General features: G+C 41.4%; 1 protein-coding gene across 1 annotated transcript; it reads right to left on the bottom strand.

Annotated features, from left to right (window-relative positions):
• Positions 1-10,273: 10,273 nt before the first annotated feature.
• Positions 10,274-11,389, bottom strand: htr1b (5-hydroxytryptamine (serotonin) receptor 1B). Its single transcript, XM_037695506.1, has one exon. It carries the CDS (start codon positions 11,387-11,389, stop codon positions 10,274-10,276), a length of 1,116 nt encoding a protein of 371 aa, XP_037551434.1.
• Between the last annotated feature and the right edge of the window lie 6,062 nt (positions 11,390-17,451).

The raw sequence follows: 17,451 nt of genomic DNA, 5'->3' as shown, positions 1-17,451 counted from the left end.
CTGCTTCAGGTCTTACCTGTCTGTCAGGAGTTCAGAGAATCTCTTTTCTCCTCAGCCACGCTCATATGTGGCGTCCCCCAAGGATCCATTCTTGGACCCATTTCATTTTTCCATCTACATGCGTCCCAATTTAACATCTCATTTCATTCCTACATAAAAGACACTCAGATGTACCTTCAGTTAAAGGGCCATCAATCTAATTCACTAAAACCACTCTTTGACTGCCTCAGTGAGGTAAAAACTTGGATGGCTTCAAACGTTCTAAATTTTAACGAGGACAAAACTGAAGTTGTTTTTTTTGGACCCAGTGTAAACACCAACACTTCAGATCTAGATCTCCGATCTCTTACAGATCTGGGCAGGCTGGAGTTTGTAGAATCTCACATTAAAAAGTTTGGTGATATTTGATTCTAATTTTAATCTCCAGAAACAGATGAGTTCTGTAGTGAAGAAATCCTTTTCTAGACTGAGTGTAAGATTAAAGTTTTCTTTTTCTTTCTCTTACTTTCAGATTCAACAAGTCTGCTGGCTTCCTTCGATAGAGAACTTTACTAATTGGCTTTTTTATGTATGTGAATGTTCCTGTAAAGTGCCCTGAGACAACTTTGTTCTGAAATGGCACTATAAAAATAAACTGAATTGAACTGAATTACTTTCATATCAATATATTCCATCAATCTTAAATCATGAACAAAGGAGACTGTTTTAATACATTGAGACGGCTTGTTTGCAGCGCCAACGATAAAACAACCGTGTCGCTCAGCACTTTTATTCTTTTTTTTTTTACATTTTGTCATAGATTTCAACTCACACATTTCACCACGTCAAACTTCCTGTCTGCAAACTATGGAAGCCTGTAGAATAACAAAGTGACTCGAACCAAACTCTAAGCAAACATAAATATGTTTCAAAACCATGTAATAGATTTAAACTATATTTTACTTTAAATGGCGCTTACACTGAGACTTTTATCTAAAGTAAAATTGTTTTCATCATTCAATGACTTTAAATGGGTGATTCAAACTTGTATTACTGAACTGTTGCAGCTGCATGTTGGTGTTAGTCAGGCCGGCCTCTCACGACTACAGCTGGACCAGTATGCTGCAGAACAAAAGGCATGACCATATCTCCCTGGTGCTGGCATCCCTTCATTGGCTTCCTGTTTGTTTTAGAATTGATTTTAAAGTTTTATTGATGACATGTAGAGCCCTGCATGGACGAGCGCCTATACACCTGTCTGACCTCCTGCAACCTCATTTTCCCTCCAGATTCATCACATCTGATGATCATTTGCTTTTGTTTGTCCATCCTGGTCCACAGAGGTGATCGGGCCTTTTCAGTCGTAACCGTGGAACCAGCCTTTCACATATAAAGGCTTCAACTCTTCGTGTTTTGAAGTCTCTTCTTAAAACACATTTGTACGCATTGGCTTTTAAAACAGCATGAGAGATGACTTTTATTTTAATCATTTTATTGTCTGTCATATTTTTTATTGTTTTGTTTTCATGGTCTCTTGTATTGTGTTTTTGCTTTTATTGTTGTGTGCATCACTTTTGGCCAATGTGTTATTTTTAAATGTGCTAACAAATAAAACTGATTTGACATGTGTTTTTATTTGGGTATTGTGTTTTTAGTGTGAAAGTGGGAATATTTATTTATTAACCTTTATTTAACGAGGCAAATCCCATTGAGATCACAGATCTCTTTTGCAAGGGAGGCCATAAATAAATGAATAGCATGCTGACATCTTTGATGATGAATTGCATCATATTAAAACAAATTCTTTAAAAATGATTGTAGCATTTATATCATACTTTCTGAACGTAATGACATTTTTATATTTCGGTTCTTCCCATTCATGTTTGCCATCCAGCAGAGGGACTGAAGCACCAACAGAGGGCAGCGTGGTCAGAAGTCCTGGCAGAGAGTTAACCATTTGCCTCCCCTGAAAATAATAAACACACACACAAAAACAAAGAAAAACACATTGAGTTTTTACATTTACATGTGTTCGAACATTAATCTGAATCAACAACAATAACCTAAAACTTGTAACAGTTAGCTTAGATGTGGAAAATATGTTAAAATTATTTGGAAATATTAATTTCCATTTACTAAAAATCACTAAAGGTGGTGACTTGGCCCATTGGATTGGGTGGTCGTCCCCCGGGTGAGTATACTGTATTTTCCGCCGTATAAGTCGCCTCAGTCCAAAAATGTCTAATAAAGTGGAAAAAAACATAAATATGTTGCTTTGTCGTATAAGTCTCATCTATTATGCGTCACCGCTGACCAACTGGAAATGTGGGCCGGTGTTGTGCCAAAAATTGATTGGCTGCCAAAATGGCGGTCACGGGAGCACTCTTGGGATGACTTTAACAAGAATTTAACAAGATTAACACTTAAAAACAATTGTTTGTTTGCTCGAAATTAGAGCAAAGGTGTGTCTCAGTTGAACTTTTCCTTAATAAATGCACTTTAATGGTCAAATCAGCTGCATTTCGCCTGGGCGGTGCGCAAAATGTTTGCTCCAGGAGTTCCAGAGTGAGGTGGCTTGGTATGGCAAGCCAAGTGTCTCATTAATAGCCACTTTTACCTATTAATGAGACACTTGGCTTACCCAAAGATTTGAGCACCCTCTAGTGGCTGCAAATGGTAGTGTTTAATATTTTCCATGTCTGAATGAATGAAATCGTCAGATCTCAGCCAAAAATTGAGTTATAAATATAGGGGGAAAAATGTGTATAAGTCGCAGGATTTGCAAATTTATGCCAAAAGGTGCAACTTATATGCCGACAAATACGTTTTGTTTTTTTTCAACTAATTTCTTAAAAACAATGTTTGCGTTTACATTTATAAAATTCTACTAATCCTAGTTGGCATCATAAATTGTTACTTTCTTCCCGTGCTTTTTATCTTTTCTGAAGTGTTTGAAAGAAGAAAAAGAAAAAAGATTTAAAAGAAAATGAGGGAAGACATACAGCAAAGGTCTACTCACCGGCTCACGCCACAACGCTGCGATTACATATGGTCAGTGCCCTAAAACCTGGAGGTTATGAGGACGCCCAAAAAGTCATCCACTCTGATGGTCTTTTAAAACAGCTCAAAGCCATTTACTCAGACATTTCAGCCGTCTACGTGCGCGTATCCAACAAATAACCTTTTCCTTCATCTGGAACGTATTCCTCTTTATTTCCTTAAAATTAAAACAAACGGTTAAGGACTTGAAATGTGTCAGATTGTCCATCAGAGTAATTTTCTGTACAGAAAACATTTAAGCTAGAAAAACTAAATCCTTTAAAGGGCACAACTTAGCTCTTGAAATGTACAATTATCTTCAGTAGATAGACGTTTTCCCACTAAAATGATGAAAATACACAAATTCAGATATGTGGTAGGTATGGTGGAAGGAAGCGTTGATGTTAAAAGCAAAACAGCCGGTGGCGTGAAAGAGCGTCCTGCTTTTCTTAAAAGGACACGAGAGGAAGAGAAGAGCTGCAGCTTGGACTCTGCTCAATAAGAAGGAAAATCAACATGAATCGTGTCCAGCTTCAGAGACATGCAGACTTCTGTCAGCTCCGGACCAAAACCTAATCTCTGCTGCATTAATGTTTAGTGTTGCGTATCAGACTTCATCCACCTGAACGACACGGAGGCATCTGAAAACACAGCTTGTATTTGGAGGAGGAAGCGAAGAGGAAAATAGATTTTATACAGCTGCACGCAGGCAGACACAGACTTTCTGCTACGCTTTGCTGCAAACATCACAAAGAACTTGCTGCAGAGCCCAGTAACAACAAACTAAACGTTAACTCCTATGAATGCGAAACGGATCAGTAAATTTAAGAAGTAGGGAGCGTGTATCGCCCTTCGTGTTTTAAACTAACTTTTTACATAGAGACATTACAATAAGATTTGTAGTCAAAACTTGGAATAGCGTCATGCACAACCTCACGCTCAGCGTATGTGTTGTGAACAACCCTCAACTACTACCACATCAAACTGTAGCTCAATATCTGTCAAACTAATTGCATTATAGCCTTTTTTGCATTGGCTGAAGTTGATTTGCTGCACTGGTCATCTTGAACTGGTTTGACTCCAAAAGGTAACCAGTTGTAGCTAGACATCTAGTGATTACTTTCTGGAAGTTTCTTTAAAATCTGTGCAGTGATTCAGGAGATATTTTGCTAACAGACAATCGAGGTTGATGCCAACAGTTAATGCCAAAGCTTCGAGCAAAGATATTGTACAATGAGTTTAGCTTTGAGTATGTGTTGGAAGAGGTTTTCAGCTAATATCACACCAAATATCAAGTTATTATCTGTAAAATTGAAGGAATAGTGACCTGGTTTACATTTTTGTAAGATCATTTCACTGTGGTGGCCATCTTCAAGTAGATTGGCTCCAAAAGTTTATCAGTTATAGATGCACATCTAATGATTATTTTCTGGAAAATTCTTTAAAATCTGTGCAGTGATTGAAGAGATATTTTGCTAACAGACAGACAGAGTTGTCACCATTATTTATTGACAACAACAGCCTGCCACAGTCTGTGCTCAGAGGATCAGTCACAGTCACTAACACCCAATTTTAGCTCAATATCTGTTAAATCAAATGCATTAAAGCCATTTTTGTATTTAAGTTTGATTAGCTGCGGCGGCCATCTTAACTCCTGAGTTGTAGATGTGCAGCTGATGATTATTTCCTCATAATCATTTTAAAGTATGTCCGAGGGCTGTCTGAGCTGAAGATGAGTTCAGAGTCTACATTCTCATGCTGGGAAAACTTTGGTAAAATAGTCAAATACAGTGTCAAGCTGACGTCAGGAGAGACACTGGAGGTGAGGCAGGTGAACGAAGATAATAGAGAGAAGGACTAGGGGCAAAAAAAAAACAAAAAAAAAGAGGCAGACATGAAAGGAGGACGAGAAGAAGTGGAACAAACTTGGATGAACAGTTCTGCATGGCAGGGGAACAAAGCCGGGAGAGGAGTAAGAAGCAGAGAAGGAGGTCAGGTCAACTGACAGCACATGGGAGACGCAGCTCTGCTCCTGCTGGTAATCCTCGCCTGCGTGCGTCCTATAGCAGCATGGCAGAGGGAGCACCTGGACCATCAGCTGTAAATCAACCTGAGACGTTCCATTCTTCACGAGGATGAACACAAACTAAGTGGCGCTCAGATTTCCGAGTTTTTCCCTCTTTTGCTTAAAGCGAATCAGAACAAGAGAACACATCCTGCAGCATGTCGCTCATTGTTTCCATTTTGTTCCTGATTTGTAAAACGTTATGTCAGTAAATGCTGAGCTTTGGTCTGACACCATGAGCTGTAGAAAATGACCAGCTCAGTTCAATCAGGAGTCCCACAGAGAGTCATGTGACCACCTGAGACGTGCAACGTTAGGTTCATTTGGCACATTTTTAATGACCTACTTCTTATTTCTTCTAAAAATCGTGTCCAATCAATCACCAACAAATTATTTGTGGTTGTAAAACATATTTAGGAGGCGCAGCAGGGTTGACCTGCTGGACTCCTGGCAGGCCAAGGCCATTCCCGACCGTCACGTAGGACATGGTTGCATCATCACTGTAATTAAAAAAAAAACATCCAAACTTAGACTCATATAAAGATCGTTTGGCTGCTAAAACTTGAACTTGTCCTTCTGACTGACTAGTGTCCTTGGTACAGAGGAAAAGAGGAAAAATGTGGCATATACGAGAGGAACAAAACAAATTAGAGTAATCTGATCATAATCTTACTGGTTAAGAAATTATTTTTAGTCGGGAAAGTGTGCAATTTCCCACAATTCTTCTCATCTGATTAGAAGGGACTGTCACGCAAAAAACACATAGGAGGAGATGAAATACACAGAACAGAAAGAGAAACTGGAGGCAAAGAACAGTAGGAGGAAGTGCCAGATCAGAACATGAGTATAACATGACATAAAATAAATAAAGGAGGTAGAACTGCAGTGCAGGGGCTGGAGAGAGTGCAAAAATGATATTTGAGTAGTTGTCCAACAATTAGACGCTCAGTGAAAACCCTCCACAACACCTGCTGGTTTTAAGATTATTTAATGAAACATGGAGCCAGCAAGTGCACACACTTGTATTTTTTCTTGCTTCCAGAGTATTAAATTTAAAAGCTGACAGTTCACGTGTTGGCTAACTGAATCCATCTTGTAGGCAGCTGTGTGTCCACTTGTTCTCATTTTCTATTAGAAGTGAAAATAAATGTCCTTACTTTCCAAACAAAGATATAAAGTTCATTGTGCTTGCCCTTTTGAGCAGCAGCTTCTCAAGTTCACCTTAAATGTCAGCCAAGCACAAACAACATTGTTATTATACAACAGTTTGTTTGTTTCCAGTAAGGACTGGTGGGCCGTTCCAGTATAGTTAATTATTTTTGGAGGAAACAGATCTGTGTGCTTTGCTATAGCTTGAAATGTGACTATCTGAATGAAACTTGAACTGCCAGTCAAAAAAATAACAGGCATGTTGACATTAAGATTATATCAAACTTAGCACAGCTGTTCCTCAGGGATGTGTGTTCGGTCCAATATTTATTGTTGTTCTTTATTTACTTTGCTGTATGTGCTGCCTTATTCTGCAGAAACCAGCTGAGGAAGTTGTTTGTGATTAGCCTTTCAACAACTTTGGGATATACACCAGTAACGCCAAACATCTTGATGGATCAGCTGATGTGGATAACAACCTACATTTCCTATTGTCCGCATGCATTTCTCTTTGAGTCTTTAGGCCACACTTAGCCAAGAAAACTCAACACTGGATGCTTTTCCTTAGGCAACTGAAGAACGTAAGAATCAACCTCTATTTTCACACACATATTCATTTTATTTATTTATTTTTACTTTTAAGCTGGGCTGTGTCACAGATAATCATCTTAAATGGAATGTAGGCAAGAAGGAAGCAAAACTAATGCAAAGTACTGTGAACCGTTGTTGAGCAGCAGGAAAAAAAACTGCTTGTGGACAAAAATCATCTGTGAAGAACAGAAAGAACATGTACAACTGAAGGCTGTGATGTAACACACACACTCACACACACACACTCACAGACTGACATGGCACCTTCAGCCTCTGAAATAACGCAGGGTATACCTCTTTAAACCCATCTCTCCATTTTCTGCACTTATTTCCAGAAATTGATGACTTTATAATTAAGAGTCACCTTTTTGTCATTTGATTTTGATCATATTTGTATTTGTATGTTGAATTTTATTCTGTTCGGGGTGTTGTGTGTTTGAAATACAGATGTCTGCCATTAATCAAAGCACTAAATACTAAAAGCTAATATCAAAACTGACTGCTAATTAGTATTCACTCTAAATGTTCACTGCTGACGCTGTTTACTCCCTGCCAAGGTCAGTTGGTATCCCTTTTTTGTCCTTTATTAATAGTTGATAACCTGTTATGCCTCCATTTTTCAGGTGCTGCAAACCTCCATTAATCACAAAGGATGAAACAATAAAGCTGCTAACCAACGCCCATACAGTAAAGGAATATTTTATAGTTTCATTAACGTTGTGTTCAGCATCATTTACTGTTGCGCCCTTCACTCCACAGCAGACCTGCCATCAGTAACGCAACAGAATCAGCTGATTAAGACATGATGTGATTAATGTATCTCAACAGTCAGAAGGTTTAATCTTCTGGGTAACATCTGTCGGAGCAGAATAAAGAACCAGCCTCATGTAACCTGCTCCTCACCTCGGCTCGGAGCTGTCAGCCTCACATGTCACTGTCACTCTGCGTGCTGACAGGGGGGCTTGTGGGTAAGGACAGTGTGAAACAGTAGTGTGTAATTTTTTTTAAAAATGGTTGGTTTCATGCCAAAAGTGAAAGGGTGATAGTGATTGGGCGATAATGAAAGGCTGTTTTAGCAAAATATCTCGCAAAGCACACGATGGAATTCAATGAAAGTGTCAGACAGTAATCGTTGGGTGATCGTCTTCGACATCAGCGTTTGACCAAAATGAGTTTGACAGATCAGATGTATCAAATCCAACTTCGCAACATGATTTTCTCTCATCTCTCCCATAAAAAATAACAAATAAATAAATAGCAGCCTTATTCATAATTTAGAAAAATATCACATTTTACATTACAGATCAGGAAAATGACACAATCTTTAGCTCACTAATCTGTTCCTTCAACATTATGCATATTTAATTGTTTCACACATAAAGCATCCAACGGGACAAACCCCTTCTTGTAGGTAATTATGAGTTGTTCCCATTGAATTTATTCTTTTGTTTGCCTGCAAGAAGACCTTGTAGGCTGACACAATTAATATTTCAGCCTCTCCTGCTCTTTTGTGTGCAGCCTTTTTTTATTCAGCACAATTTTTACTTTTTTTTTATTTATTTTAAACTGATCATTAGGAAGGTCAATCGATGCTGAAAATAGTTCAACAGTCTGTTTTCCTAAAATCTGAAAGAAGTGATGTAATATTTGTCCGTTTTTGCCGATAATTGATTGAAATTGTTATGTTCTGTTATAGCCCCTCGCACAGTGATTGCTGGACATGGGCACCGGCGACCCCCGTGACCCGAAATGGAATAAGCGGGTAAAGATAATGGATGGATGGATGGATGGATGGATGGATGTTATACTCGTAGGGAAGAAAAATTATGGAAAGCAGTTTTAGTGTGACAATCCACAGGTTTCAGGTCAATTTTATAACGAATCTGTATTTGTCATTATAAAATCCTTAAAAACAGACCGTCCCTTTGTGATTGTGTGACAGAAATTTGCCGTTCAGAACTCACTGAATTCTGATTACACAGATGTGTCCTCCTGCACATCTGCAGCAGTACCTCGAGAAAACACCAAAACAGGTTTTGCAGAATTCGTTGAATCTTTAACTCGCTCAAAAGGCTTTTAACACATCAAACAGGCCGTAATTTTTTATTTTGAGTTTAATTTTATAAGGACAGCCTGCAGCTTTCGAGCTCTTTGGTCCATTTTCAACAGCGTTTTGTAGCTTTAAAGCAGAACTAACATAAAATTTTATATTTTTAACCTTCAGAAGCTCAATAAAATAGACCAATTCCAGCTGGGGTTTTTTTGGGTTTTTTTGCAAGCGAATAAAATTTCTGTCTCAAAAATGACACTAACACAAGGCCACTAACAAACTGATCAGACCATAAGGGTTTGTTAGCCACTTTGTTAGCCCAGCGTCCAGACATGCAATATGATGTTTATCTCAAAACTACCATTTAGTGAGCATAAGGCAAGTTGAGAAAAATAAGAGAAAGTGCAAGTAAAATACGGGTCCGGCTGCTTCGATGTAAAACTTTAACTTTAATAAAAACAATTAAAGCTGAAGTATTTAAAGGTATCGGCTTTTATAAGAAAAAAAAAATCAAACAAACAATGCAGTATAACATGGAAGGAGTTGTGCCACCTTTCAATCTTTAAGTGCTTGGGTCACCACCCACACTGTCCAGAAAATGAAATCTCAGCAGTCTGGAGATTGCCCACGGGCCACCAATTTGTGCTTACAGTTGTAGCACGTTTTGCAGCTTCAGACACATTTTGTTCCACAAAACAAACTGGTAAAGGTTGCGGCGCCCTGTCTCCAAACTATTAATCTCTCCGATAAAACCCTTACATATGGAAACTTCACGCCAGACAAATACTTTAAAGTCTTTATTGCACAAAGTCCTGGAATATATGTTTGTATTTCATGATGATGCTGACAAATCCTCCATTGTTTCATGGCTCCTCGGGTCAGACTGAGTCAACCTCTGCAGCAATAAGGAGGTAAAGCACGTGACACAGGCTGATGTTTGGTCAGCAAACTTGAGCTCATCATGAGCGTTCAGCTCTGTAAATATCAGCTGCAGGTTGGTCTCATATGAGATCTTGAGCTATTTCTCTTGCCACTGTCTAACCAAAAAAAAAACAGTTCTTATGATCAAAATAGATGTTTAAAAAAACAGACATAAAATAAAACCTTGTTAAAATTGAGTGGGTCAGTAAATAAAACCGTTTTCTGTGCTTATCTTCACATTTATGGGTCAGTGCAACATCCAACAGCTCAACACAACGTGCGTAAAAACTATGAAACTTTTTTTTTCTTGACATAACAACAAATTTGATCTGTTTCTCCTGTCAATATTCCACATCTTAAGTTCACGTTTTATCTCCATTTTGGATGGGTTTCTTTTTGCTTTTGCATGCACCGTATCACCAGTTCCCCCTAAAGATGTAATTAAATAAACGAGAAATAAATCAGTCTCATCCATGGGTTCACAAGCTGCAGCATCTGAAGCGCACGAGCTTTTGGAAAGCTTTCTTGAAGTCCTCGTTGGACATGGTGTAGATGATGGGGTTGATGAGGGAGTTCAGGTATCCCAGCCAGGTGAAGAAGTCAAACAGCTCCAGGTTCAGGCACGTGTCGCACGTGGCCACCAGCAGGGTGTAAATAAAAAATGGCAGCCAGCAGACGATGTAGGCGCCGAGGATTATCCCCAAAGTCTTGGTCGCCTTCCGCTCTCTGGCCGCCGAGATGCGCTTCTTCTCCAGGAGCGCGTCGGACACCGTCACCTTCACCTGGTTGTCGCTGATGGAGGAGCCCGTGTCGCTGGAGGGGGGGTCGTGCCTCCCGCACTGCAGGGGGGTCGTGGAAGCCACGGACGCAGGGGAGCTGGTGAGGTGCGCGGAGGTGAGCCTCTTCCCGGCCTTCTTAGGGGACTGCTTGAGGATCCGCTTGCGCGCCTCCACGTAAATCCGCCCGTAGAGGACGATGAGCAGCAGCGTGGGGATGTAGAAAGCCCCGAAGGTGGAGTAGATGGTGTAGAAGATGTGGTCCGTGTTGACGCTGCAGCTGGTCAGCTCCTCCACCTTCACCTGCCTCCAGAAGAGCGGCGGCAGCGAGATGGAGATGGCGATCACCCACGCCGTGGCCACCATCCCGGCGGCGCGCGCCGGCGTGCGCTTCTTGGAGTACTCCACCGCGTCCGTGATGGCCCAGTATCTATCCAAGGCAATGACGCACAGGTGGAGGATGGACGCGGTGCAACACGTTATGTCCGAGGAGAGCCAGATGTCGCAGACCACCTGCCCGAGCGTCCAGGTGTGCGTCACCGTGTACAGGACGCAGATGGGCATCACCAGGATGGACACCAGGAGGTCCGTGACGGCCAGGGAGGCGATCAGGAAGTTGGCCGGAGTTTGCAGCTTCTTGGACTGAGAGATGGTCGCGATGACGAAAGCGTTGGACAAAGTGGTGGCGAGCGTGATGGCCGAGAGGAGCAGAGCCAGGCTGATCTGAAAGGCGAGGCTCTCCGTGCTCTCGTCCACAGCGGAAGGAGGGAAGCTGTCGTTGGACGCGTTCACGGGCTCGACTTCATCAAAGGGCTCCATCACTTCTGGTTTTACGCACTGAAGTCAGAGAATCAAGGAGCTCCTGCTTCTCGGTGCGCGCCGCCTGGTCCGAGCCATCCGCTCCGAGAAATGGCACAACCAGGTCAAAACACAAAAACTACTTCCTCCCTGCTTCATATTCTCCACCAGTGCTCCCAGTCACCAGAACGTCCAGTCATTCTTTCCGTTCTTCATCCACAAATTAGTACTTTGTGAGTGGGATTACGCACAGCAAATGAAACGGGAAAGGGTGCGTCCTGATGGCTCAACATCTGGGAGGATGTCACAGATAAATCCGCATGTAGGGCAGAAGATCTCCAGAGCTGTGGCTCCTCGGGGCCCCTCGTGGTTCATCGGTGAGCCGAGCCAAAGCCTTGGGTTTTATACACACTCTGACATCAAACAAAACGCCACTGATCACAACCTTGTTCTTCTCTTTACTTTTACTCCCTCACGGAGAGTGGACCAGCTGCTGGGTCATAGTGCCCAGCCTGTCTCAGCTTATGGAACAATGTTGTGAATAAAAATACCTCATTATAGAGAAAACCCTGCAACAAGTAAAACACGGAGGTGTAAAAATGACCGACTTTATCCTTAACAAGTTCTGGTGCACATCTTTATAAAAGTCTCATATTTTCCTGACAACAATAGAATCAACTGGAGGTTTTTGTTTTTTTTCTCCTAAGGTCCAATCATTGGTCACCATGGTAACCACACACCTGTGTCTGTCACTCCCAGGTGTGGCAGACAGAAGCGCACTGAAAAGTAAGCCTCAAAGAAACAGACACTGTGCAACTACAAGTCAGATCTTAAATATTTGCAAACCAGGAGTGGAAGAAAACTTTGATCACGTTTGATTTTTATTTTATTATTTTTTTATGACCCTTCACTTCTGGTTTTGAAAGAAATAATTTGAGCTCAAATATCTGAAAGTTTGGCTGTGAAGTTTTTATTCTGAGGGGATCTGAGACAAAAGTCTCAGGTTCTCTTACTGTCCTAAAGCAGTAAGAGACGCACTAGACAGATGTTTTCTTGTGTAATTTGCACATGTATTAATAAAATGTTTGGAGTAAGGAAAGTTTCTTTGCAAAAATAATTTGAAAGGCTCAGACAGCTCAGAAGTTGGAGACAATTGAACATTTTGGGGGAACAAATATCCAAAATGATGAAACTGTAACTGCATTTGTATAAAATCATTAAAAATATAAAAATGCCCGTTCAGACATGTATAGTCCAACTTTCTGTGACTGGTTTAAACTCTGAATGATGTTTCTACTGCAGTATGACTCAGCTATAATTCCATACAGAGCCATGTTTTTTCACTTGTTTTGTCAAAATTTTCTTGGGTACGGGAAAATCTTCCACTGATTCTAGCAAATTTTGCAACATCTCAAAGTACCACTGCCAAAAGTCATAGCATACTTTCCCCAATTGAGCCACACACTTTCTTATTTATTTTACACATTTTTTTTTAAGTTGTGGAAACTTAAAACTTTTTCTTCTTCTTTCGGCTGCTCTCTTCTTCAGGGGTCACCACAGCAAAGTAAGTCTCACAAATACTTGGTAATTATTTTTGCACCTGATGTCCTTCCTGACACAACCACAGACCACGAGCTACCACAGCCCTCTGTGTGGAGCAGAGGGCTGGGGAGCAGATGGTGGGGGTTAAAGGTCTTGCTCAAGGGCCCAGAGTGGAGCAAATCAGGTTGGAGGCAGGTGTGGGTATTTCACCTATCCACATTTTGATGTCAGTACCAGAAGTTAGAGCTGTCATTTCTAACCTGGAGCCCGGCCCCGCCCGACCCAAATTAGGGCCAGGCCATAATAATCTGATTGATGTGTGGGCCGGGTTGGTGTCAGGCTTTTGATTGCTTCAGCGGACGTGCGTGGCTGATGATCCAATTATACGGCAACATGGCTTGCCATACTTTCACCAACGACATGCGGGCTGACCTGCCTTGAAAGAGGTAAAAAGTTCAGTTAAGCTTCAGATGGACTACTGCCAGCGATCCATCAGCCCAAATGGACGTTCATTCAGCCGCTGCGCTCAGCGGACACGAGCGGCCGATGACCCAAACAGGTGAGATCACAAAATATCTGACATGTCAGAGCAGGGTCCATGTTTGAATAATGCAGAATGCAGGCAGAAGCAGGGATTTAATGCGCTTTGACAGCCACGAAAGGACAAACACCTCCTCAGCTCCGATCTTCTGCCTCCTTAGCCGCACACGTCCGCCATCCATTAATAGCTATAATCAGTCGAAGCTTAATTCAAAATGTCAGGGGTTGTTTCTCAGGTTCAAACCAGTAATTAGTGTTAACTTGTTGGGTCGGGTGGGGTTCGGAAATGATGGCTACGGGCTGGGGCCAGATCGGGTCAAATTTTTTGGGCTCGAATGCAACCCGGGAGTTGAACCAACGATCTTCCCATCTTCTCTAAACTCTGATCCACCACTCCCAAATTGTTGAAACTTAAAACACACACCGTATGGGAGCCGAGATGGTGTAGAGGCAGGGCAGCTGGTCCAATCCCCGGTCACTGCATACCTCGTGGTGTCTCTGGGCAGCACACCTTATCCCCAAAAATGCCTCCGGGGTGCCTTCAATAGCTGCCCACTGCACCACCTGGTGGTGGAGGGGTTAAATGCAGAGACTAATTTTGCCATTGTATGGAAACATACAGTGATGACATTGTGATGATATTATTAAAACAGCTGCAGCCTTGGCACACTTATTTTTGCAGCATTAGGAGTTTGAACAAGCCAACTTCTGCAAAAAAAAAAAATTAATAATAATAATAATAAAACATTAGGTGTTTAAACTGGATGATAAAATTCACATCTATATTTTTCTTTGTGTGCATGTGCTCCTTTTTAAGCTTGTATATAAAAAAATTAACTACATGTTGTATTTTACAAAACACTGGAGTCCAATAAAATATTAGTAAGCCGCTAAATCTAAAAGTCTGTGAGATGCACGTCTCTAAAAGGAAGTTGTCTATTTTCTTTAGAGTGTTTCTGGAGAACAATCATTTAGAAAGTTAGAAAACACAAATCAGCAGAAGTTTGTTGTTTTTTATAAAAGATGACTCACTGCAGCTCTTCCTGTTCTCACTTTAGAAATGTTTCTGTCGGCTAGACAGACATTATTTCTCTCATGTTGTCAAACACTCCAAAAAAAATCTGCCACATCAAAGATTTAGAAACCATTTTTTACAGTGCATGACCGCCTCACATCAACATAATTCACCTGTGTGAAGCATTCACACAGGTGAAATTCCCAGAATTGTCCTTTGCCAACAGAACGAATGCACCGATTCATCAAATATGACATTATGTGGTGCTTTTGGTGGAGCTGGACGATTTATGAAGAGTTCACGCTCACTGATTCATGCCGGCACGTTGGATGTGTGAAAGGAGCTCACATTAACACTGACGGAGTCGCTGACGGTTCCACACGAAGCTGTGAACTTTCTGCTTCTGCTCAGTGACTCACATCAGAGCTCGGGGTTCACTTGTTGCCCTCAGTCAAGCAGAAGACAGCCAAAAAATGCCCCCCCCCCCCCCCCAAAAAAAAAATGAATTTAATGCCATGCAGATAGTTGTACTGATGAGAAGCAACAAGTTTAATGTCCTCCCTGTCCAACAACACACACACACTCTTACACAGACTATTTCAGAGGATCTGAAATGACTGCAAGTAATTAAACAACTAATCTTTTTTGTGTCATCCGTAGTGGAGACATTAATACTTTTATTGATTCGCCAAGAAACTTTTAATTGAAAATATCTGAAATTGTGCTGCAGAAAATTCCAGAATCTGTGAGGCTCAGATGCTTTTTATCAAACGCAACAAATGAGATTTTTTTAAGGAGGGATTTCTGTTGCATTCCCTCGCCGGCAGCAGTTGTTCCTCTGCGTCGCAGCTCAGCAGAGAGCAGCTTGGAGCTGGCAGAGTTCGGCCCTGGACGCTTGTGATTGCATCCCTTGACTGAGCATGACTGCACGCCACCTCCGCCGCACAACCGGCATCACAAACAGACACACGCTCTTTTCGCTGAGCTCAGGCCAACACAGTCTGCTGGAGAAAACACACACACATACAGAATAGCCCCAACGAGATTTCAGGGACAGCGGAACAGATATGTCAGCACAGATTTCACCACAACTTAAAAACTAAAATCATCTCAAGCTGGAAAATAGAGCCTTTTTCAGGGGGTCACATCTTGAAGATAAAGTTTTGCTTGATTGGAAACAATGGTGCTAAAGTCGATGTGCTCAGAATATGTGTTGGAGATGACTCTCAGCTACTACCACACCAAAATGTAGCTCCATATCTGTAAAATTGACAGTTACAGAGAGTTTTATACAGTTTGATCCATGGTGGCAGCCATCTTGAATCAGGTTGACTCTAAAAAGTACTTGGTTGTAGATGTACATTAAGTTACCGTATTTTCCACAGTACACATCGCACCGCCGTATGGGTCGCATCATCATATGTCTAATAAAATAGAAAAAACATAAATATGTTGCTTTACCATATAAGTCGCATCCATCATGCGTCACCGCTGACGACCTGGAAATGTGCGCCGGTGTTGTGCCAAAAATCGATTGGCTGCCAAATGGCGGCCACGGGAGCGTACACGGGAGGACCCTAACAAGAATTTAACAAGATTAACACAAAAGCAATTATTTGTTTGCTCGAAATTACAGTAAAGTCGTGTCTCCGTCGAACTTTTCCTTAATAAATGCACTTTGATGGTAAAATCAACTGTATTTCAAAAGCCGATACGTGGAAACGGGAGCGCACAGAGGGACGACGCACTGTGCATTTCTTCTAAATTTAAAATGATACCTACAAACAATTATTTGTTTGCTTGACTTTATATTAAAGGTGCGTCTCAGTTGAACTTTTACTTAATAAATGCACTTCACTGGTCAAACCAACAGCATTTCTCCGGGGCGTCACAGTAAAATGCAGCTGATTTGACGGTTGCTCCAGGCATGATGCCGGAGCTGGACGAAGGTGGCAGGTTATGGCAAGCCGATTGTGTCATTAATATTAACCACTTTTACCTATTACGTGACACAACAGCATGCTCAAGTGCCATCTAGTGGCTGAAAATGGTAGTGTTCAATATTTTCAGTCAGAATGAATGAAAGCGGTCATATCTCAGCCAAAAATTAGTTTATAAATATGAAATAAATAAACACAAATAAGTCGCTTCAGTGTATAAGCCGCAGGGCATGCAAATTATGCAACAAAATGTGACTTATAGGCTGAAAAATATGGTGCTAGTTAATGGGAGCATCTTTAAAACACTGATAAATATTCTGTTAACTGAAACAACAGGGTTATCTGTTAGCACTCTGTGTTTGGGAACGATGCTCGACGACTACCAGAGGAAAGTTGGTTTGTGTCGTTAACACGATCCTTCAGCTCAGATTCATGCAACCTTATCAAAAATGACAATCTGATCCAATGAGAAGCTTCTCTGAACAAAGAAGGAGGTTCTGTTGAAAATAAAATCTTTACTCTCCGCACGGCTCACCTTTAGTTCTGCTTTGTCTGAAAATTGTCGCTCTTTGTTTTTAGAGTTTCTGGGTTTTTGGAGTATTGCCATTTTGGTTTGGCTCGAGTTTTCTTAGAAGTCCTGCGTTTGTTGAGTTTTCTGAACTGTTGTATTTTGTGAAATATTGGGCTCTTACGGCCTCTAACCTCTGGGAGGACTGAATAATTAGGTGCTATGTACAGTATGTGATCCCACATGAGATAAAACCGAATCATACCAAAACATTTTAGCCGTTATTTTGCGTTTGAAAACTTTGATGTTGACGCAGTTTGACGGCGGCAGCAGCAGCTTCTGTGATGGTTGTGTTATCTGCTCTCATCTGGAAACACAAGGCGGTGCAGGACGGCAGCCACCTCCGATCTCGCTCTGACCCCAAAGCTCTGCTTTTGCTCACAGGGAACCCACTGATCCTTGAAGTGGATACAGAGCACCACATGCAAGTACAGAAACGTTTGGACTTGGATGGAAGACCTGTCCATCATCGAGCGCT

Source organism: Nematolebias whitei, chromosome 21 (genome assembly GCF_014905685.2).
Source record: "Nematolebias whitei isolate Nwh7 chromosome 21, NemWhi1, whole genome shotgun sequence".
NCBI lineage: Eukaryota > Metazoa > Chordata > Actinopteri > Cyprinodontiformes > Rivulidae > Nematolebias > Nematolebias whitei.
This window is presented reverse-complemented; position numbering and strand designations above follow the sequence as displayed.

What these genes read in the sequence shown, in the direction of transcription:
- htr1b (XM_037695506.1), bottom strand. Translation starts at nt 11,389, where the DNA reads ATGGAGCCCTTTGATGAAGTCGAGCCCGTGAACGCGTCCAACGACAGC.